At 37.8% G+C, this 24,020-nt stretch overlaps 1 protein-coding gene across 1 annotated transcript in view; it reads left to right on the top strand.

Annotated features, from left to right (window-relative positions):
- The window catches only part of STK32B (serine/threonine kinase 32B), a 175,297-nt gene that overhangs the window by 104,509 nt on the left and 46,768 nt on the right, over nucleotides 1-24,020 (top strand). Inside the window, exons 5-6 of the mRNA XM_027642940.1 lie at nucleotides 13,461-13,498; nucleotides 22,832-22,921. Coding sequence (XP_027498741.1) covers nucleotides 13,461-13,498; nucleotides 22,832-22,921 — 128 coding nt within the window. The remainder of the gene's footprint in view (nucleotides 1-13,460; nucleotides 13,499-22,831; nucleotides 22,922-24,020) is intronic.

Here is a 24,020-nt window from a genome sequence, read left to right as displayed (position 1 = left end):
GTTTCTCTGCACAGAGCCTGGTTTAAACATACCTTCACCCCGACTATATTCTTGCCTAATAATCTTAACCAGGATGTCGGCACCACACTCTGTGGGCTCAAACAATATTGTCAATATATAATTCCTTATCCAGATTTGGAATATTTGGCTGTCTGATTTCGAGCAACAAGCAATATGTTGCTGACATCTCTTAGAATAGGGAGACTTCTTAAAAGGGTAGTGTACTGACATAGGAGTTGTGGTTTCAGTCAAATCTAACCTGCTATGTCTCATCTATATTAAACAACAATCTGCAGTAATACCCATATTTATTGCTCTGTGAGTTTGTTTGTAAATGTTCCTTCTTAAAAGCATTCAAAGTTACTCTTACAAGTAATTTATTGCAGTCCTTTCCAAGATAGGTGAAGGTTGACATAGAAAAGTGGCATGGGACATGATACCAACATGTCATGTAGTGGTAGATCAGGTTTTGAATCGTTTATCAAATATAATTTTCTTTTCAAGTATAAACTCTACACCTCCCATCCTGGTCTACTGCAGCTAACCTTTACATACATTAAATGTATAACACAACCCAGAGGGGGAAGCATATACAGAACACCAAAGCTCATTTGATTGTGGGATATATTCAACCTCCTCTTGGTTGTGTGTCCTGATTGCATATATTACGGGATGACAGGTGGTCAGTTTGAGGAATAAAGGCCCAAATACTATACTGGTTGATGACAGTGGTGAGGATGTTGGCAAATCCAAAATTTATGCTACATTTGGGGTTTCAGATCAGACTGAATAACACAGCCTGGCATGGTCGTTTCCTGCTTGCTGGTCTGCAGTCCTTCTTGGGGCTTGTCACCATCCTTAGCCTGCTCATGAAGTCCACTGTACTGAACCATACTTTAGTTACCAGGCATGTTGTTTGTAGATAGCTGCACTCTGGTATGGATGAAGGAAATAGCTGTTAAATAATGTGATAATGTTATTCTCGATACTGTTGTTCTAACAGGTGGTGCATGGACTTTTAGGTAGAGACGTTGATAGAGGGTTTAAGGTAAATTTTAGGGATATTATATAGTAATTACACACTACAAACAGTGGCTGACAAGCACACCTGTGTGTTTGGAATTCTGTATATTTTCTTTTTGAATTTGTCTGATAAGCTGAGCGAACTCTTGAAGATGTGATACATCTGAATGGATCTGTTCTGTATTTCATGCAGTGAAAAACAAAGCAGCTATATGAATTTCAGACATTACAAAACACCACACTTAAAGTGCTAGATTTTTACAACAGATAAAGCCAGATATGTTTGCCAGTAACAATGCTTTCTTGATTTGTCTTTAGGCAGAGGGCAAATGTAATCAATTTCTTCTCTCATTTAGTTTGACACATGGATTTCTGCCTGTGAAAATTGGAAGAGGGCTTATGCCTGCCTTTTACTGTAAAGAGACTGATAGTCTTGCAATTGCTGGCAGAGTACACACTGAGTACCTTCTCCCCTTATTCCTAGTCAAAAGCTCTCTATATGGCATCATGGAAGGAAACATCCCCATTGCAATGTATACACTTCCTGCTGGACCAGATAATTCTCTCCAAATGCCACACTCCAGTTAGCACCTAATGAGTTGTTGAGTTGTGTTCTTCCCATGGTTATCAGAGGCGTCACCTGTTCTTGACAGCTGATTCATACATAGTGTATGACCCTTATACTCGTACACACAGAAGGTCTCTTGACTCTACAACATAGAAAAGATTAGTCAGCTGTGAGGTTACTGACAAATTACTGCTACGCGGGGATTCTGCATGACTCTTCCATGTGATCTGAAGAAGCATTTGGCTGAAAAAGATTTTTATTTAAAACGTGGTGATATTTTGGCATTATCATTGCAGTGTTGACTGTTGTTTAAGTTTCCCTCAGAGCTACTCGAACGTCTGAAGGCTGTGCTCATGTCCAGTGTTAGCTCTAGAAAACAGTTCTAGCAAAGGAAGTGTCGCATTTGTCATTGCTTTGACTCCTTCAGGCAAAATGAAAACTAACCATTGGATTGCCCTCAAGTTGCTTGTGCTGGTAAATGTTTGCTTGAAAATTAACCACTGTGTCTGAAAGACAAATCCTGGATAACACAGTCTGGGCTTTGTTATGTAAAAGCTCAGTTTACAAGGCTACAGTGGTATTTTCCAATTCCAGTCTCTGAGACATTATACAAAGCAGCACAGAGGAGACAAAGTACAGGTTCACATTCTCACTTGGACAATCTTTCTAGCTTTTATAACATTTAAGAATCTTTTTCTATTTTTCTTGCTATTGCAGGATGTAATTATTGATGGTAAAGTAATTTTGGATCTTCAGGAAGAACAATATAATGAAATCATCTGTGTTTAATATTTTTATTTTATTTTAGCATCTATGCAAATTCAGGAGCTGAACCTAGCCAAAGAGTGTTATCTGGGTATATATACCCAGAAATGTGAAAGGCTAGGTATAGGATTCCTGTATTTTAAAAAGGTCATTTTCTTCAACCTGGGATAACAGTATCTACTATGGATATTTATCCAAGCTAAAACTGATAAATACAGTGTTTCCAAAGCCCACTGGCCATCCAGAAAAATGTAGATATCATTACTGCCACCTATTGCTACAAGTAGAGAATTGAAGATCTTTTCATAATTGTGTATTTCCAAATGGAGATAAAATTGGAAAATAACAAGCTTGTTCCAGTTAAGGCATTTGTAAATGAACATGTTTTGGGCCTTCTTTGATAGCTTTATTTTCAGAGTTATACAAAATTGACTTGTACAAGTGCTAAGAAAATCCAACACTGTGATGGACACCCAGTAAAAAATAGTACTGAACTAGAAAGGAAACCCAGGCAACCCTCTACTCAACATCACAGTAACTTGTTTCCACATATTTAGGCACTACAGGCCCAAACCTTGAGCCTGATGTCCAGGCACTCTTTAAGGATACACAGGAAGAGGTTGGGTCTTCAGAGGCCATCATTACTGAGAGCTTTTTCACTTGTCGTAATTATTACAGCAGTTATATCTTTTGTATAGACTAAAAAATAGTCTTGTTACCACACAGAAAGAAAAGGCTCAGAAGTGTGATAATAGGCTGGATAATAGGATTCTGATTAGGGTCGTATGAATGCATACTACCAGATAAATAGCTGGAAATAGTTTTGGATTATTTTTTTTTTTATTTCATAAAGCTCCAGGAATGGTAATTTCAGAGAAAAACAACAGATTTCAAACATAAGATTTTAAACACAAAGACACAATAAAAAGATTTATTTCCCAAGGCCTATTAACTTGTTGAGTATGTCTGGTTCATGAATAATCCATCACAGATTGCATAATAACAAAATTACATCTTTCTGATTGGTGATAAATGTATTATTTGAGATGGTAGGTACAGAGTCTTGTCAAAGATATTTCAGTTTTATGAAATTATTTTCAGATCCTAAAACATTTACTCGTTTTTTTCACACAGAATTCTGTAGAATTCTATTGTTTCTAGATTTAGAAGTTGCCTTAATGAGTACTGTGAGAGTTGAACATCTAATTAAAATGTCAAAAAGCTATTAAAACACTGTAAAAAAAATCAGATTACCTTTCAAGTCGTAATGTTTGTTAGTCTTAAAATTTCTTGAAGGGGAGAGTTAATTTTTCTAAGACATCTGATAACTATCTACCCATGTACATGTATGAAACAAAATCTACTGTAAGTTGATGTTATGAAACTGTATCTCCTAAATCACTTCAAAACTACAAATGTAGCTTGATGCCTTATTTGAAGTCTAATATACAAACTTTATTTTTCTTTTTTTTTTTTTTTAATGAAGCTGAGGTTGGCTAAGTAATTTCCCCTGCATAGAACATAGACCAATTATTTGAGACTAGAACAGGACACTGGAAGTGATGCCCTTTGACATTGCAAATTGTCTGTGCATAACAGGCTCCAGAAAGTGCAAATGGGAATGACTGGGCTGATTGAATGAATTATTGTTCCCTTTGCTTCTAAGAAAATAAATGTATGCATGAACATCCTGGTGAAAAATAGAAGTTTATTTTGTTTTCAAGCAGAATTAGTGAGTCTCTGCTGTGCTAGAGTTTTCTCCTTACTCAAGAGAGAAATAGCTAAAAAAAAGGTGCATTGTGCATTCCTTTTTATTTATTCCTATAAATAGATCAGCAAAAGCCACACAACAATAAATTATCTGTGTAACTTTTCTGTGGTTGTGAGTGAATTAGCCCAAGCTTAAATATGTAAAGATGAGGATCAGTACTTTAATTTTTTGTCATCTCAATCACTACATTTGCTGTCCACACCTATAGCCACTGGCTTTTATTAACTGACACTTTTTTATCATTCCTGTTTCAGTCAGATAACATGAATTGTGAAAGCCTATTGCTGAATTTAGTTGTTCTGCTGGGTGTCAGATGTGGTACCTGGTGGAAACACATCCAGTTTCATACAAATGAGCATCCACAAGATGTTACTTTTGTTTACAGATCTCTCATAATCTAATATCACATCTCCTCAGCTAATTTCCAGTTTTACTGAATTCTCTAAATTTCAAAATTACAGTGATGCACATGACCATGTCTCATCATAACATTCATTTGAGCAGGAAGAGAAGGCTCTGAAGATCTCTTTATGAAAAGACACTAAGTGCCAGCAATTACTGGCAGATCTAAGTGTGTGGTTGTGAACAAATAATCAGAGGTCTGGAGCAGTCAACGTCTTTCATTCTCATTAATCTAATAGTAAGTAACAGTAAAGAACTCTGAGATTCTTACTATGATTTTTTTAATACCACTGAACAGTTCTTGAAACTAGGAAGGATGTTGGTCAGGAACAAAAAACTAAAAAGATAAATGAGTGATAAGGTGTTGATAAAAGTAAGAAAGGATGCATCAAACTTCTCTAAGGATGTTTCTTGAGTACACCCTCTTGGTAGGTACTCTGCACAGTTCAGCTCTGGAGGATACCTCATTTCTGCGCTACCCTTATAGAAGCAAAACACCTCTGACAAAATGAATGTCTTGGCTGTACAGTGGCCAATATATATTGACTATTCCTTTATCCAAAGCTTTAACAAATTCATCTAATGTAAACCTCACTATGTATGCATTCAATTTCTTTATGAACAGCACGCCTTGGACATGTGTATTATTTGTGAATGTAATATCAAATAGGAAGGAAATAAGGTCCCTATCTATGAAAATCAAAATTTGTTCACATTTCTTTCCGTAATCAGCAGAAACCCTTTATAACATATTATATGGTTCACTTCGGGGCTCTGATACAGTGATGTCTTACGTGAACTCAAATAATCCATAGCTGAAGATTATATTTCTCAACTCATTGCCATTTTTATGGCTGTTAAGAACTGTTACACACCTAATATTAATCTTAATGGAAATTATACAGAACTGCTCATGTCAGATTAGTTTGTTTTTATATGGTAGGTATATGTTAGTTATTGGATGTGAAACATTGGTGTGACTAATTAAATAAAAAAAAAACTAATAAAAAATAAAACCTGGTCAGATATATTCTGTAGTATAAAAATGGGTTTTGAGCAAAGAATTGAGAATAATTTAATATTTCAGTAGACTGAGGTTATTGGAATTATCCCTACATGGCCTCATGTTGCTATGCAGAAGTCTTTGGGTATTTTTTAAGGGTAGCAACTGTCTTCCAGACTTTAGCATTTGCATCTAATAATCAGTACAGACTCCTAGTCTTCATATAGCATTCTCTGTATCCTGTAATAAAACCAATCATTTCTTTCAGTCATGACTGTTGGGAGTAACTTGACAAGAGAAAGCAAAGAGGATCATGAAGGTCACTATAGTTTAAAAACTAGTTAATGTGACTTTCTGTGATCATAACAAAATTTTTTCTCCCCATGAAAACAGTAATTTCAAATGCCTATTTCTGCATAAGGGAAAAAAAACTAACATAAGAAATGGACTGAATAATTAAGAAAAAATCTTTAAACTGAGTATTTCAAGGTTTATCCTAAACCACATACAATTAGATTGTCAGCACTAAAAAGTGTATGAGAAAACCTTTATTAGAGCTTAAACAGTGTCTACTGAACTCAGTGTAATCCTTCCACTGACATCAAGGGCCTTTGTCTGAATCTTTCTTGTTTTGCATCCTTATGAGAATGCAAAACCCATTTAATTTCATTTCTCCGTTGGACGTTTTGAAATTATCTTTGAGAAAATAAAACCTTTAGCGTTCTGCAAGGACATAGGCTGCCTTAACTGTCAACCAATGAATTTTCAATGATACACATGTAAATATGGGCTCACATCACCCAGACTGAGACAAGTGTATCTTGTGACCCACGGAGTTTTATTGCCCGTGGGCTCTAGGCATCACCACTGCCCCCAGAGTAGATTGGCTGTGGGCTGCAGTGCTCAGTGGGGTTTATAGGAAGCTATTCAGTTGCTGCTCATGATCTGAAGGGTGGAGAAAGTCCTCTTTGCTCCCTGCAGAACTTGTCTGAATATAAACCATCATAGGTAAAATGCAAGTTGGAAGGAGCTTCATGAGGTCTCCAGTTCAAACTTCTGCTCAAAGCATGATCAGATATAACTCCAGATCAGGCTTCCCAGCCATTTATTTAGTCACATCTTGAAAAACTCCAGGGATGGTGAACACACAACCCCTCTGGGCAGCCTGTTCCTCTGTTTGTCTGTCCCCACAGTAAGTAGTTTTCCTTCATATCCAGCCTGAACTCCCTTTTTTGCAACTCGCATGTGTTGTTCATGTGCTAGATTCTGTCCTTTGAATTAAAGTGAGTACGTGTCTTCTGTCTACTCAAATAAAAGAAGGCAAGAGCTGCTTTTAAAAGTCTAAGACTTCATTTCATTTCAGAACTTAATTTTCTCTGTAATTTGCCTTTGGTTAATGAACAGCTGAAGCCCCAATGGTCCTCGTTCTGAGAAAACCAATCATCATTAAAAAGTGGAAATACTCCATTATAAGTCATACTGGTAAAACTGCCATTAACTGAAATGCTGATAGAAGTTACTGTGGGATTTTAGAAGCTCAAGAGAATGGAAATCTGATAATACATTAGATCCTGGTCTGAGCCAGGAAGGTAAAGACTGAAATATGTCAGACATAAAGTTGAAATAATGTACTTTGGATTTTTGCTGATACCAGATAAAGGGCTGTGAATTCAGACCCATATAGAATTGTTATAGCTGAAATATTTCCTCTGATAACATTAAAAAGCTGTTTGAACTGGCAAAGAACAGCTGTGCCTATGTTAGAAACACTTGAAATCTTTTGATAAAATGAGAAAATGCAGGCAAAAACAAAAAAATCACAAGTATAAACATGGCAGAAACCAAGCTTGTGGTGTTTATAACTTTTCTGTAAAATATGAAAGAAGAATAAAACAGGTGGACAGTGATAGTTTTTCAGTTCTCACAGGTTTAAGGGAAAGCATAGATCTTATGTTTGGTGTTATTATGGATGTGTTTCAGAAAGGTGAAGGGAAGACAGTGCCTGTACTTGCCTTAGAAGTGCTTTCCTAAATCAATTAGATTAACCTTTGCTGGAGGAACTCTAGCTGGTCATTTTGTTATGCACATCAATGGCTAAATCTTTGTTTAAGCCTCTGAAGCATCTTTACGCAATTATGACTTGTAGTAATCAGCTTGAGTTTAGTTCTCACTTGTATAATTCCAACCCTGTTTGTTTTGTTCACTTCGGTTTCACGGAATATGAATCCACATTCAGAAGTTTTACTGACCATCTAGATATTATTTATTATTTGTTGTATTGCATCTTACAGATCTCTTCTGTTAACTAAGCAACCTAATCCATTTGTTCTTTAGTCACAAGGAATTTTTTTGTTTAGTCTTTCCCCAGATCTTTTCTTTTTTGACTGTTTTCTTTCAGATGCTAAGAAATCATGGAACCTGAAGGACATACCTTTGTTTTAAATTAAAGCATAATGCCTTTTTTCCTGATATTATTCTATAACCTAGTAAGAATCAGTAGGTTATAGAAAAATAGAATCAGTGTGGAGTGGTAGCCAATGAACCAGCCATTCATTCTTTTCCTTGAGAAAATCGGGCAATTCATAGTTGACTTCACCAGAGATAGTCCTTTTATTTCTAGATGGATGTTTCAAGTCCAGTCCATAAAAATAGAGACGAAAAGTTACAAGGTCCTCAGTTGATAGTAGTACACAGGAAACATTTTTGGAGATTGTTGAATTTCAAGCTTTAGAGCAAATGGCATCATCACATGTTTTTCAGTCTTCTTTTCTATAACTAATTGACCTACACAAAACGTGTGAACTCAGAAAGTTGTGTATGGCCATTAACCCATATGAGCAATTCAGATTCTCCCTTTCTGATGTATATATATAATTTCTGTCATTTTATCTGACACTGGCAATGTAATCACCTAGATTTGCTCATTTCTACTGAGATTTCTCGGTCTTCTTCAGGTGATGTAATCCTCTTTCTTTCACCACTTACACAGCTAATAAATATTGTGTTACGCCTCTCCAGAGCTCCACTGCAGGGTATTTCAGTTTTAACCTCATTTCATATTGAAGATAGGCTATTTATTCCCACTATTTTCTTCATGAGCATTCAAGCCCCATGACAGAATTTAACTTAAGGTGGAAGATCTGACTAGTTCCGACTGCTATGGACTATATCAGACTCACTAAATTCCACATATATCTCTTACAGGTCTCTTCGGTCTCTTATGAACTTCCTTGTAGCCAAAAGGAGAGAAAATAAGTATGAGGTGCTTTGAACATTATTTTGCATAGACTCAGATTAATTCAGGGTAGAAGGGAGCTCCAGTCTGATGTTCTGCCCAAATCAGAGTCAGCCTTCAAATCACATCAGGTTGCCTGAGGTTTATCCAGTCAGGTCTTGAAAACCGACAAGAGTGACGACTGCATGACCTCGCCACTTCTTGATTTAGAAATCTGCTTTTACTTCACTTAGTAACACCAGAAAGAAACACTGATAGAAAAGGTAACTAAAACTACAGATTCTTGAACCTATGTCCTTTATTATCTTTGTGAGCCTTTCGTGGAGGACATTCTGACAGGCTTAGGCAGTGAACATGAGTTGAGTCACACACATGGTTTCACTGTGTGCAGAGAGAGTACCTTCAAGCATGGGATGCCCACTCAGCCCAGATATTACAGAAGATACAAGTGGATTATTAATCATTCTTTCCTGCTTGGAAATTATATGGAGCACCTTCTTACTGTACTTTCATCTTTCAGGCAAATTTATTTTGACATTTGTAGCTAAGACAATGAAGAAAGCTAGAAATGGATTCACAGACAATATCAATAAGTGGCAGCTAAACTGTGTTTTTTCCAGCTTTTTTCTCAACTGTCCACACCTCTGAGTTTCTTGGGTCAGCTGTTATATTAGTCATGCTTGGTCCTGTCACCGAGTAAAGACTTTGAAGATTTCTCTACTCTTATTTCTATGTTGCTCTGATTTTTCTGCATATAAAAGGAGTTGGAGTAGCACTGGTACAAGCTGAGAAAGTTGTGTTTATGAAATCATTGTCAAGGATGCTGTCATAGCTCTGTCAGTCATTTCTTGGTGAATGGCCAGAGAGCAGTCCAGGGCTCTTCTGAATTCAAACCATGAGTTTGCTCCTTGCAAAAGTCCTTTAATTTCTCTTATGAGCTGGTTCAAGGTATTTGGATTATGAAAAAGTATTTCAATTAGTTCTTTTAGCTAGGGATATGCGTAACAGGAAAACCCTGAAGTTAAGATGCTGAATTTCATACCCTGTTGTTTGAACATGCTTGCTAAGGGGAAATTTTTTTCAGAAAACTTGATGCATAATCAAAACAGAATTTCACCTATGTAATATATTTGAATTTAAATTGCTTAACTAAAGAGTTTTTATCTTTTAAATCCACCTTTCTACATAAGGAGTGTTTTTAGTATTTCATGAATTTTTGTAGAGTATTTGTTTAGAGGAACTAAATATAACAGATGCCAGAAGCCCTCAGTTCTGAATATATCCAGTAACCTGCAATGCACCCAGACCTGCCACTTCTTCCCCTTGACCATGTTGAACCATCCTTGCCCTGTACCTAGCTGGCAGCAGTCAGTGCAAGGGCAGAGCAGTGCTCTTGTTCCTCTGCAGTCTTTGGAGCTTTCAACAAGCTATCTCTGCAGAACAGAGCTTTTAGTGCATGCTGTAAATGGGGGACAAGCACACAACAGTGCTACTGGAAGGCACACTCTTCACACTGACCCTGTGCTTTTCTTTGTCATCTGCAACGTGAGTCTGTGCATCGTGCATATCTCCTGGCATGTGACCCCAAAACAGCAGCATCTTACTTAAGGAATTTGTTTACCTCCTCTCAAGTTAGCCCATGACTTTTACTTGCTGTAAAAGCAGTTTAAAACAGCCTGTTTTGAGATCAGAGGTATGGTTATGAGTCTATTATGTTGCCCCAGGGACTGAGGGGTTGGGCTGCTGTGTGCAAGGCAAAACACCCCGTGGTATCTGCCCCCAGCTACAGTCCTGCCTCTGAGCAAAATGAGCAAAGCTGACAGTGCCCACGGTGGGGAACATCCCTTAGGTAGGAAAAGCTTTATGTTCTGTGCACATCTGTATCAAGTATCAGCCACTGCCTGAATTAGTCACAGAAAGATAAGCACGGATCTAATTTTACCACTCAGACTTTCTGAGCATTACAGATGCAAACTGCATGAAGAATATATTTGATGATACATACAGTTGTCAAGTGGATTTGTCAATGCCTTTTCTGGTGGCTATAAAAATGTATGGTATATTTAATGATGCAATACCATAGCAGATATTCAAATTGTTTGAACTCATCTTAAAAAAAGAGATAGAAAAGGCACAGTCTTGTAATGAGCAATCCCTGCGTGCTGTATTGTTATACATATGGCAGTAGCTCATAAAGCTGAATTTTTCCGTTTGATCAGTTTTATTCTCAGTGAAGTACTAGTGATTGTATAATTCCAAATTTTAATTTTCTTTAAGTGGGAAAAGAGTTTGGAGTGATGTTGAATGTACCACTCATTTTAGGAAGGCACAGAAAGGCCCTAGTGTACTTGTGTATGCCCCCCAGTCTTTTTACCCATGTAAGAAGTACAGAGTCGGTTTGTGCTTGTTAAAATTTGTGAAGGCAAAGTTTAAAATATTTAATTTAACTGTCAAAACTTTGACATGCTTACTTCCATTGAAAGTCATTGCTGTATTTTCAAGTGATGGATCAGCCACAAAGACTATTTCACATGAAATCACAATTCCAACTCTTATCAGAAAACAGTTACCAAAAACCAGAAATCATTTTGTCACTAGCAAATATATTTGATACTATCTGAACACTAGCTCTTTTAAAACCTGCCTCATCAATTCAGAAGTTAGATATAACACTGGATATAAAAATACATAGAATTTCCTATGATACTTCAACCAAAGATAAGTTTTATAATATAAACAAAGACATTTATTCCTACAGTTTGCCTGTAACTCACAGCTTGACCCATATGAAATCAGGGAAGGAAAGTGTTTGATATGATAAATGTTATGCCGAGTGACTTCAGGGGACAGGAAAGACACAAGTCAGAGTTTGGAAGGTTTGGGGTGAAATAGGCTCTAGGCTCTAGGACAGATGTTCCCTATATATTACACATAAGTAGAACGGCCACTGAATCAGACAGTTATAGGTAGCCTGTAAGTTGTGCAAAAGAAATACAGTATTTCTCACTGAAATACTGGGATAATTTAAAATTTCCATTCCAGATGATAATTCATACTGAAATCCTTTTCCTTACATGGACACATATGTGTCCTACATTATTTCCAAATGTCCAGAGAATTATTCAGACTAATTTCTTATTTATCCTATGTCTCCCCAGCTGCTGCTACATGACTTATAAACATAATCTTAGCATACTTCATAATTTCATATGATTCTCAAGAAGAATAGAAAGTGTGGAATCCAGAATCCTAAGGAAGGTGTAAGCTTCCTTCTTCTGTTAACAAAGATTTAGAGTTTGGGTGATGACTAAGCTCATATCGTGCAAGCAATATATATATTATAATTGCTGTTGCTATCTTATTCCTGTATGATGTTTACTTGAGGAGTCCTTCTGTAATTAAAATTTAAAAAAAAAAAAAAAGATGTTCTTGTGTAACGTTTTCTTTTTGCAACTTTTTCCTTTTTTCTTTATTCCATTTATGGGCACATTGGCAAAAAACTTTCCTAGGAAATGGTTAAATTGGAATAATCAAGCCATCAAGTCATCCGTTGTCTAAAAGAAATTAAACAGATGGGAATGTTTGGAGTGTCCTTTGCAGACTTATTCAACAGCTTATTTTGACAGTTTATGGTGCCTTGTTTTTTGAGATAAGGGGAAAATTCAGCCCAAGGGGCAAAAGTTTTGTTCAAGATGGACTGATGCCTCTGCCACTCTGTCAGTGCCACACCAAAGAACACAGCTTCAAAACTGCATAAACTGCAAGCTGCCAGGAACAAGGCAGTGCCACACAACAGTGCCACATCACACTCACCAAGCCCCAGGGTGAGCCAAGCCCCAGGGTGAGCCAAATCACAGACTGATCCAGCTACCAAAAGCGATGGATTTTCCCCAGAACAGGTCCACACCAATGGCAGTACTGCTGGACCCAGTAAAACCCAGTAAGAGAGTGGGAATGCCTGACAATGGTGAGGAAAAGCTGTCTCCATCCTTCCTGACAGCAGTATGAACTTAGGTCAATGGAAAATGATCCTGAAAGTGAAACTCTCTAGGGCAATGTTGTTCTCTTGTGCCAAGAAGGACCTTGTTGAGCTGATGCTTCAGCCCGTTATAATGTTTATCTTCCCTTACCCCCTCACCATTTCCCTAACAGCATAGTACCTGCTGGTACAGACAGCCAAGTGGGGAGTCAGGGACTAACAGGAGACATACTCAATTAGAACAAGACAGCTCACAGGACTCTGCAGTGTGTGAGTGACCACGCATGTGAGGGTGGCAGATTAGCAGGGTCTGGCAGACAGGGTAAACCACCAATGTTTCCAGTTAAATTATTTCTGTCAAATATGGAGTCCCTGAAGCAGTCAGGCACCTTCTAGATGCAAATCTTCCATCTCATTGTTCCTACTGTTATAAAGAATAAATCACATAATCTTGAAAACCAAACCCATGTCAGTGCTAACCATATGAAAACAAAACCACAACAAACGGAAACCTGGAGAGCCTCTTTAGTATGTATGTTTTCTCAGGGAAATAGGGATGTAGATAAAAGTCATTTGCCTTTATGTATGACATGGGTTTCATTGGTTTTGTAATAGTTTAAGTGACTTAGCCCTCATACCCAGATGGGAAAAACTTAAAAATTGCAGGTTTCCTTTGGGTATGAAATGTAATGCATTCCTTTCCTTATTTTCCAGGGACATCAAACCTGACAACATACTGTTGGATGAACATGGTGAGTACTGACTGCTTTCTCTCAGAATCTCTAATTCTTGAGATCTCAGCAGCATGTTCATGCTTTGTAAATCAGTTTAGATGTTGAATTCCTATCTAAATCTGGACTTTCTCTGCAAAGTCCCTCGAACGCTTTGTGGATTTTGTAATTTTCCCTCCTACTGCAAAAGAAATGTGCAAATCTGAAACTTCAGGTCTGAAAACAAAGGAATTGAATATGAATTGAGATCACCAGGGACACTTGATAAAAAGAAGTTAATTTTTTTATTAACAAGATTTCTGTGCATCATCATAATCCCTTTTTAGGTGCCTACCAGTAGAACTGTACCAAGTACTTTATTCACTCTTTTAGAACTTCTGAAGAGGTAAGAAATTTCACATAGCAAATTATTTCCCGTGTAGGTATTCAAAATTACTTTCTTAAATTTAGATATGGATTTCGGACATTTACCTCTAGTTCTGCAAATTTTTAGTGCCTCTATATGTAGTTCTGGCTTAAATAGTATTAAAAAAGAACTAGACAACATAAAGAGTTTTGAACTTCCAGTGTAAATTCAATTTTCTCAAACACAAAAGGCATGATATGAAAAAAAACCCAGCTAATTTCTTTAATTTTACACATACAGTCTCGAAGAAGTATTTAGCCAAAACCTCATGTATCTTCATGCAACTGTTGATAGGAAAAAATGAGAAAATACAGGTAAAAAGGACATTAACCTTTTATCAGTTAGAACAGAAATACATAGAGGAAAAAGACTAAATGGAAAAAGGAAATGTGTGTTTACAACTGTGGGAAAGTCCTGTGCTCTGTTCACTTCAGAAATTGATTAAAAGCAGATAATCTCTGAGAAAATATAATCTTGAAATTTTGCCAACAATAGTGTTATATTTCAAAATCTATTGCAGAGCTGCAGAGTATTTAATTTAAAGTTGATTAAAGGGGTAACATCGTGCAAGGATGAAGTTTGTCCCTGAGAACATGGAAGCTAAGTAATATTAGAGTTTTAAAACATCTAGAACTTCAGCAATTTAATGTTTGAGACCCATAAGTGTTAATGTTCCCTAGACACTAATATCAGCAAATAAGCATGAAATAGAAATGCCTTGTCTTTAAGTCCTGGGTGAATTAAGGATGTCAACAACAACACAAAATGAGCATGAGTATGTTAATCTCTGATTGACAGCCTTTGAAGTACTGTCACTCTTATCTCTGCTTGCCCCTCACCAAGGTCAATTACTGAACAAAATCAGCCTCTTGTGAGAGTTTTCCTATCAAGCCTCAAGTATCACAGAGAAAAACCTACATGAGCATGAGCCCTATGCTGCAAAATTAAGGCATTTATTGTGATTATGAGCTGTTCAGCAACAAAATTATCTGTAGGCAGCTTGGAAATTTTGGGCTGGATGGCCCCTTTTCCTCAAAGTAGCAGAATGCTGCTCCCTCATAGCACACCTGCAGACAAGCGGTGAAACAACATGCTTCTCCAGATGTGCAGATGGATCTTGGCCAGCAGAACTGATCAGCTCATGGATTCAAACAGGTTAAAAGACCTGTTATATGTCTGGCAGAAAGAATTCTCTGAACCTGGAAAAGGGTCTACACAAATACTTCAACTCACTAAATGGGGCGATATCAGTAGGACAAGTGTGTGTACTGTGTTCATTTACCACAGGCTTACTTCACAGATAACTGAAACACGTGTTTTAGATCATATGATTTATTTTGGATGTCTTCACTATACAGGAGTATTTATTTCTCTTTGGTGACTAATATCTAGAAGTTTTGAGTTAGGATACAGATATACACCTTAGAGATGTATATTTTGCAAGAAGAATGCTATCCTTGAAGTTCCTAAAAGCTCTGATTAAGCTGCAACATAATAACATCATTTTTACAAAATCATCAGATTTCATTTAATGGAAAAATATGCTGAATATATGCACCACAAATATGTTAGGCTGCAGAGGAAGCATAACAAATTCACCTAATATGAGTCTAACCAGGTGCACAGGAAGGAACTTGATTTTAGCCCATGGCCTTTGAGATGGCACAACAGTTTCCTATACACTTGACTTTAGCCCTAGGTCTTTCTTACAGTATATTAAACAAATTATGTTTACATAAAATATCATGGAATTGGATATGCACAACATTTCTGACTGAGACTTTGTCTCAGTGAGTTAGATTCCTTTGGCTTCGCTGAAGAAACCTAGTCTGGCTGAAGTCAACATGTAGTTTACGCCATTCACATTGTGTTACATTTCAAGTAACCAGATTGACTGACTTTCATAACATATACCAAGAATATATATTACAGATATTTCTGCTCATTGAAACTAGTTTCACTACAATTTATCTGTATCACTTAGAGAACATAACTCAGGAATACAGAAGTAGTGAAAATGGGAGATTCTTCTTAATCCTTAAAAATGACTGACCTAATTTATAAATAAAAAAAAAAAAACACAAAACCAAACATACAACATATTCAAAATCATTCTGGCAGAGAAAGTCCGAATTTTCCCATATACTTTTCAGCACAGCCACACCTTTACATTGCTCAGCCCAGGTTCTGATGCATTAGTGGAAATAAATATTTGATGATCATGAATAGAGTAATGCTACATGAGAATGGGATAATCAGCTGCTTAAAAAAAAGTTCAGCCTCTGTCAGAGGATGATTGCACGATCTCCTGGAAAGGTTCCCCATCCCAACTCTGAGGAGAGAAAGTAGGGATGGTTTCAGGGTTCACTCTCTGAACTGGAATTAGACCTCTCTAAAGAAATGAATGCTATCCATAAAGCTCTTCTGTTACATTTCCTTCTCAGCTTTCCCAGAAAGGTCTTCCTCTTATGACTAACACTAATCTTTAAATTTGGTAGCAGTGCCCTGTTCTGCTAACATACATCTGAAATAGAACTATTCCATTCTCAGCTGAAGGAACTACCTAGTGTTTCAGGAGAGCTACTACTACTGTATTGTACAGAGAAAAGCATTATGTAATTCCCCTAAAGACAGTATTCCACTTCCTCTACTATTCCTTTCATTTTAATGGTTTAGAACCATATAACTGAAATGACAGCATTTAGAACTGGAATCTGATAAGTCTGGTCCATGTTGTATTTTTTTTGTGAAATATCAAAGAAATTAAAGATGTCTTTAAAACTTTCCATGATCAATTAACTATGATGTCTAAATGGATGTAGAATTTCCTAAATGCAGAAAACAAGCAGTGGCAAACAGATTAGTACATTGGCTTTTTTCAGAGATGATAACATTTTTTCTATAGCTATTTGGTAGCACCATTTGAAATAACATTTCTGATTGTTCTGTAGAAATTGCAGGTCTCTACTTTTTCATTCAGGCTTTGCATTGTACAGAGAGACCACACGATTATTACAGTCTGTTAACAGGAAATCTGCAAGGGTTTGATTTCCTCTCAGTCAACTTTCCAGGACGTCATTTCATAAGATGCAGCAAGATCCCTGCTTGGTTTACTGAGGAAGAACTCCCTGTTGGGTCAGATCCAAGACCCTGGCCAGCATTTTGTCACAACTGGTGGCAAGAGGAGGTACTATTCATGGAACATGCCTTTTGCCACTTGGCTGTCAAATGCTTCAGTGTTTTCTATCACCCAAAATTTTTGCAGGAGGATATTAGACCTTCTCTGTATATTCCCTTTAGAATGTGGATGAATCTTTGTTAACGAGTTTGTTTAGTGCTGCTTTGAAGCTGTGGCTGATATTGGCCTCTACAAGCTCCTGGAGCAACAAATTGTAGAAGTTCACCATCCTTCATGAAGGGAAAGTGGTTTCTTTAGTGCGTTTTAAAATGCTCTTCTTGCAAAAAAAAACCAACCAAAAACAAAACAACAAAAAAAAAGTTCCACTTCTAGAATTGCAGGATTCGATGAATAATAACTTAGAATCACAATATTCAAGATATTTAAAAACTCCTTCCACACTCTCCTGTCAGTAGAAGACCCTCAGCCTTTTTAATGTCTCATCAGGAAGAAGTTTTACCCCTCTCACTTGCCACAGTGTTACAGATATGCAGTCTTTCAGTTTCAGAGCAGAAGAGCAACCACAGTGGATCAAAGACCCATCTAATTGAGCTTCTTATCTCCAAGAGTCTCCAAGAAATGCATGACAGAGTAGGATATAAAAAGAGACTAGTTTTGGTGGTACTTTCCCCTGGTGCTCACCCAGCTTCCAGCTTTTTGTTACTGAGGCATTTCCTGAGCTGGTTATGGTTTCCAAATATTTAATAACTTTCATTGCCCTTTTCCAAGATCTTTTCTGGTGTTTCCTTGAGCGAAGAGAACTTTTAGCATCCTTAACATGCTGTGTAAGGGTTCTTAGCTTGAAAACAGATATGTGAAGACTCACTGTGTGTTTATTAATTTTGAAGTTGCTACCTACTAATTTCAAGGAATGATTACTAATTCTAGTGTTGAAACTGTTTTCTGATGACTCTCCATATTGAAATCACAGATCTAATATTTCACTTTCAGATTTAACAGGACTATTTACATTTTATAGGTTTTGGGGTTTTTGTAGATTGGATTTTTGCATCTGATAGTGATGATTTTATTCAGTAAAATAATTTCATTACGAGTGAGCAAGGCTAATTGAATGTGGCATTCATAGTAACTTATTATAAATTATTATATTATTTTGTGATCATCAATTTTTTTCATTAAAACTGTATTTCATTGATTACATCTCAGCTCTCATTTGAAAACTAACAGCAAAATCAAAAGATGTAGTCAATGAGCAACCTTGTCCTTAAAAGCAAAAATGGTATGAAAGAAACCCACCCATAAATTAATAATTTGAGCTCCAATATTAACTTCCGAATACAAGAGCTGGCAACATTATTACTGTATACTGATATCTAGGAGACATCTACACTAAAGATGTACCTGGTGTGTCTGCACTAGGGCTGGTCCTTATCCTACCCATAGACAATTTTCAGGGACTGTATCTCATTTAATCCTCTGATATTGATTAGCAAGATGAAGGTTTCCAGTATAACTCATCCACCTGAAGCTATCTAGACTTTGAAAATACATCTGAAACTTTTACATGCCTACGTGGCCATTTAGCAGCCTAACCTTTCAAAATGCACGGCCTTGCTGAACCCATCTATAGCCACACACTGAGGTTGTACCAATCTTCCTGATGAAATGTGGAAGACTGCCAAGCCATACCAAGTTCAGGGGGGTGTGTGAGCTTGTGCTCTCATACATACGGATGAACCCAGAGATGCTTTTTAAATTGTTCATAGGGTTTGACCTTCTGAGGGCAAATGAGATTGAATTCGCTCCAAAATATTACTGTGCTGAGATTTCTGATCAGCTCTAATGCATGCTGAGTTGGTGACATTAACTCCAATATAATATTTCTTCTCTCTGCCCTCAAATTCACCCCTTTGGTTACAGACTCGGAGAAATTCAATGAGGTTTGAAATCATGTACATTTTCCTCTGCTAAATGTTGGTCAGTCAACCCCAGACACCTTTCAAGACTTGTTCTAATAGTCATTATAATTTGCTCAAAAATTAAATAATAGTCCAAACAATGATCATTTGCTGTTTTACCTCAGATACTGTGATTTCAGACCATGTGAAAAAACGAGGCATAAAAGTCACATGGCATAAAGCTTTCCAAAGTTATACACTGTACTGCAGGTATTAACTTACTCTGCTAAAGCCTTATTGGAAGCCTTCACAGTCTGTAAGAGTTAAATCCAAGTGGCACTGACATTCTGCTTCAATATTGTACCACGGTATAGACTTGGTTTTGACATTTAGTTGTTCACAATCATATCCAGAAAGGGAGATCAAGTATAAGGTGTGAAGCTCAGGCGGAAATAAGTCCCCATGAACAGATATTTTGGAAACAGTATGAGGTGTCCCAGAATATTTACTGCAGCAATAGCAACCTTCCCTTTTCCTATGCACAACAGTTGCAGTAAAAACAGGTCTTAGAGGCTGATAAGAAAGACTCCTATAGAGAATTGGGGTCTAACTGTTTCTTGGAATATTCACACCAGGAATGAAGAACATTTAAAAAAGCCAAAAAAAGCCCAAACCCACAGCCCACAAAAAACCAAACAAGCAAAAAAAATAAAACACCTCGACACCCTCCAGCCCTCCTCCACTGCTGACAGGCACAGGGGATTCACCCCCTTCTCTGGCTCTGTCCCAGACTCAGCCCCTCCCCATGCTCCCAGCTCCCACCAGGGGTTGTGTGCGGTCCCTGCAGCAGCACAACCATTCACCTGCCTGCAGAGCACCTTCTTTTCCCTCCAGCACCAATTAGCAGCCCTTTTAGCAACAGACAAAGGCTGCCTGCAGACAGCCAGTGGGCAATGGAGTGGCCGTGTGGAGGGGAAGAGCAAACGTGGAGCTTTTCCAGCAGTATAGACATGGCTCCACTGTGCCCTACTGCATGTAGAGGAGCTGCCTGTTGCTGCTGTATTGGCAACAGGATGCATAGTAGCTATGCTTCCCAATCCATGCCTTAGCTTGCAGAAAGGCATTTTTAACAAAAAAAAAAATCAACCAGTGCATATAACAATTTACGTGTGCTATTTTGGTTTTGTTAAATGAAAAGGACACTAATAAAAGGGAGAGAAAACAATGTACTGCAGGAGAGGCAATTTTGATTACAAATCAACTATGTGAATCAGTCTGAATGGATGTTATGCAATAGATGTTTTGCAATGGGCAATCATGCTGGCAGTCTAATAGGAAGCATCACTTACAGTGCTGTCATATAAGTGACAGAACTTTTATTTATCTATCAAAAAAAAGGAAAGTATTAGTCTCCAGAGGTCCTTGCATCATTTCATTCTACAGTGTACACGGAATTGCTTTACACTACTGCAATGAGGAGGCTACATGTGGTTCAGGTACCATTTCAAAGAAGCCTTCTGCCATAGTGTTTTATGATGACAGAAATGAACTGCAAATATGCTACACTTCAGCCACCAGGAAGTAGGAATACCATCTTGGAATTGTGATGTCAGGCTGGGCTGTGAACGTTAATTCCTGTTATGACAGCTTAACATCTCCTGCTCCTTATAAAGGGATGGCTTTCATCTGCTCACTGCCTTCTTCCTTTTCCCCTTCAAAACTAGCTCAGATCTGGCCAAACTAGGGTCCTCTGAGACATTCAGTTTACACATGTGTAACTGCAGAGTCATCGTCGGCTGGCAGGTACATTTCCTGTGGACTTTGAGCAGGATCTAGGTTAGACTGTTGGAGCAGCATAACATTTGTTGATACAGCTCTTCCTTCATCAGGCATCACTGTAAAATCCAACATCAGTAATTTGTTACAGTCTTTTCATCTTTGGCAGCAAACATAATAACAACCTCCCTCACTTAATAACATCATGCCGAAACTCTGATTCATTCTGTGGGTTGAATGAGGTTGAGACTTGATTAAAAAAAAAAAATCACATGACTTTGTCACTCAAGAGTCTAGTCCAACACATGATGTATTAATCCTGATCTGAGTGCAGTGCTAAGCTGGGAAAGGGAGTGCCTTTCCCTGTACTCTGTCCTCCACAATGGCATCGCCAGATGTAATCACAGAGAACATAATATCTACATCCCTCAACAATATAACACTAGTCCTACAGCAGAGATGCAAAACCTAACAAAAGACTTATCAAATTAAAAGTATGGTTTTAATTTTAATTTTAATTTTTTCAAGCTGGATTTATATTCAATTTATCTGGCAAGCCAGGATTAATAACTACTGCTTCACTGTGGTGGAGCAATTTAATCTACACTTATCATAAGCTACCCCAAGGAAAAAAGTAATGACAGAAGGTTGGGGCCATCCAGCCTGATGAGTTCAGTTTAAATCAGCTGTTGGACTGGTCAGGCAGCACGTCCCCAGGCTGACTTCTGTCACTTATCATTCATCTTTCAACCTGCTGTCAAATGAATGATCGTTTGGGAGCTGCTCCTATTACATACACACTGTTCTGTTACTGTAGATCTAATTTTATAGTTATTGTATGATAAAAATATCATTTTTCTACTTGTCTTCCTCTTTGCCCTGAGGAGACTTAGAAAAAAATGGCCTGATGGTAGCCTGTAGTGGATGAGACAGTAGAGAGTGCCATGAGCACCTGACATTGTGAGAGGTGGCTGTAGCTGGAGATAAGGAGAGATAAATTTCACACACAGCTTCACATACTGCTTCTGCATTCTACTTTACTGCTCAGAGAAAACAGATGGAATCATAGAATGGCAGAATGGTTAAGGTTGGAAGGACCTCAAGGATCATCTGCTTCCAACCCCCCTGCCATGGGCAGGAAACCTTCCACTAAACCAGGTTGTTCAGAGCCCCATCCAACCTGGCTCAAATACTGCCAGGAACAGAGCATCCACAACCTCTGTGGGCAACTTCTTTCAGTGCTTTACCACCCTCTGACAAAGAATTTTTTCCTAACATCTAATCTAAACCTGCCCTCTTTCAAACTCTTTTAAAACCATTTTGCCTTGTCCTATCACCAAGTAAAAAGTCCCTCTCCATCCTTTTTATAAATTCCCTTAAGGTACTGGAAAGTTGCTATAAGGTCTCCCTGGAGACTTCTTTTTTTCAGGCTGAACAACCACACCTTTCCCAGCCTGTCTGCATAGGAGAGGTGCTCCAGCCCTCAGATCATCTTCATGACCTCCTCTGGACCTCTCCAACTGGTCCACGTCTTTCTTGTGCTGAGGACCCCAGATCTGCAGACATGACTCCAGATGGGGTCTCACGAGGGCAGAATAGAGGCAGAGAATCACCTCAGCCTGCTGGCCATGCTGCTCCTGACGCAGACCAGGATACAATTGGCTTTCTGGATTGCAAGCCCACACTGTTGGCTCATGTCCAGCTTTTCATTCCCAAGAACACCCAAGTCCTCCTTGGTAGGGCAGCTTTCAATGAGTTCATCTCCCAGTACTCATGTCTGAGATTGCCCTGACCCAGATGCAGCACTTTGTACTTAGATTTGCTGAACTTCATGAGGTTTTCATGGGCCCATTTCTCAAGTTTGTTCATGTCAGGAAAAGATTCAGGGGTGATCAGCCAAACCAGTTCAATACTGCAAGCAGGTAGCAGGTTTAACCACACAGGAAGAGTATTCCATCACTTTGCTTCCAACTTGATTTTTCTAGTTATGAGTAATATTTAATAATAAGTTTTCATTAATGCTATGAATCTTTCCAATTACTTTTCTTTCCGTTATCACTTAAATGTTAAATAAAGAGAGGAATATCTGTATGAAGTGCTATTTTAACTTCTGTTTCCACTTTGTGTAATTGCAGGACATGTTCATATCACCGACTTTAACATAGCAACCATAGTGAAAGGCTCAGAAAAAGCTTCTTCTATGGCTGGCACAAAACCCTATATGGGTAAGTTTTCAAAACCATTAAAAAAATGTAAGAAAAGTCAGAAAAGTCACACATTAAGGTTGACTAATAGTATATTAAAAGGATTTTAAGTTGTAAAAGCATACAGTGTTTGTGATCAATTTCTTTTTTTGACAGTATATGTGTTTTAGCAGTGGAAAACATGGGAGAGGGAGGATGCTGTTTGGATGCTGTTTTAAGCAGGAGCTTGATCTCTACACTGCTTCTGGTCAGGTTCCCTTTGGGTTTGTGAAGCAAATTAATGAAAATTTCAGCTGCATTACTTCCTGTAAATCGTCACAGCTTGAGAGAAGAATATATGATTGATTTGCACCATTGTGGCTATGACTTACTAGGGAACACATAATGTCAGTTTTAAAGTATTTAGATACATACTTAATTGCTTTGCTATTCTGAGTTCCTCTAAAATGTGTCTGTTTAAAATTAGAGTTCTCTGTAAGTGACCGCTGAAGTTCTTGCCTTCTGGCTTTTAGACCATTTGATACTTTTTAATTATATATTTAAAATGCATGATTGATTGAAAGCTAGGAGAGTAAAATTCAGTTCACCTGTGTCTAAAGGTTAAGCATCTTGGCTAAATTATTAATTCAAACTTCCCCTGAGCTGAAGGATAGAAGGCATCTCCTGAAGGTCATTTGTTCAACCAAAGTTAGGCAAGCTTCCTTGACTAAGTCTACGTGTGATTTGTCCTATTTATGGCTTCCTACACATCTGATGTTTTAATTCTTTCTGTATATGGAATTGTCATTGCCTGAGCAGATGACTAGCCTAAGACTAGATATATTGGGATTCAAAAAATCATATATTAAGACATAGGTGTTGGCCTCGAGAGCCTTTTTCTAGCACACATCCTCAGAGAACACCTAACACTCATGCAATGGTGAAATATTGGTAAATTATCAAGTTACGAAAATGTAATTTGGGGGAAGCGAAGGCCAGTGCATTACCACAGTTCTGATTATTAGCATAGGAGTAAAAGCATGTGCCCAAGAAATAGGAATTGACACTGATGTTTTTCACAGCACAAGGAGCACTACACCATCCTGCACATGAAGCAGGCAGGCATCTGCAGGGTACCTCC

The sequence above is a fragment of the Corapipo altera genome, unplaced genomic scaffold (genome assembly GCF_003945725.1).
Source record: "Corapipo altera isolate COAL_440 unplaced genomic scaffold, ASM394572v1 22, whole genome shotgun sequence".
Classification (NCBI taxonomy): domain Eukaryota; kingdom Metazoa; phylum Chordata; class Aves; order Passeriformes; family Pipridae; genus Corapipo; species Corapipo altera.
The sequence above is the reverse complement of the archived record's forward strand: the minus strand, read 5'-3'. Positions and strand labels throughout refer to the sequence as shown.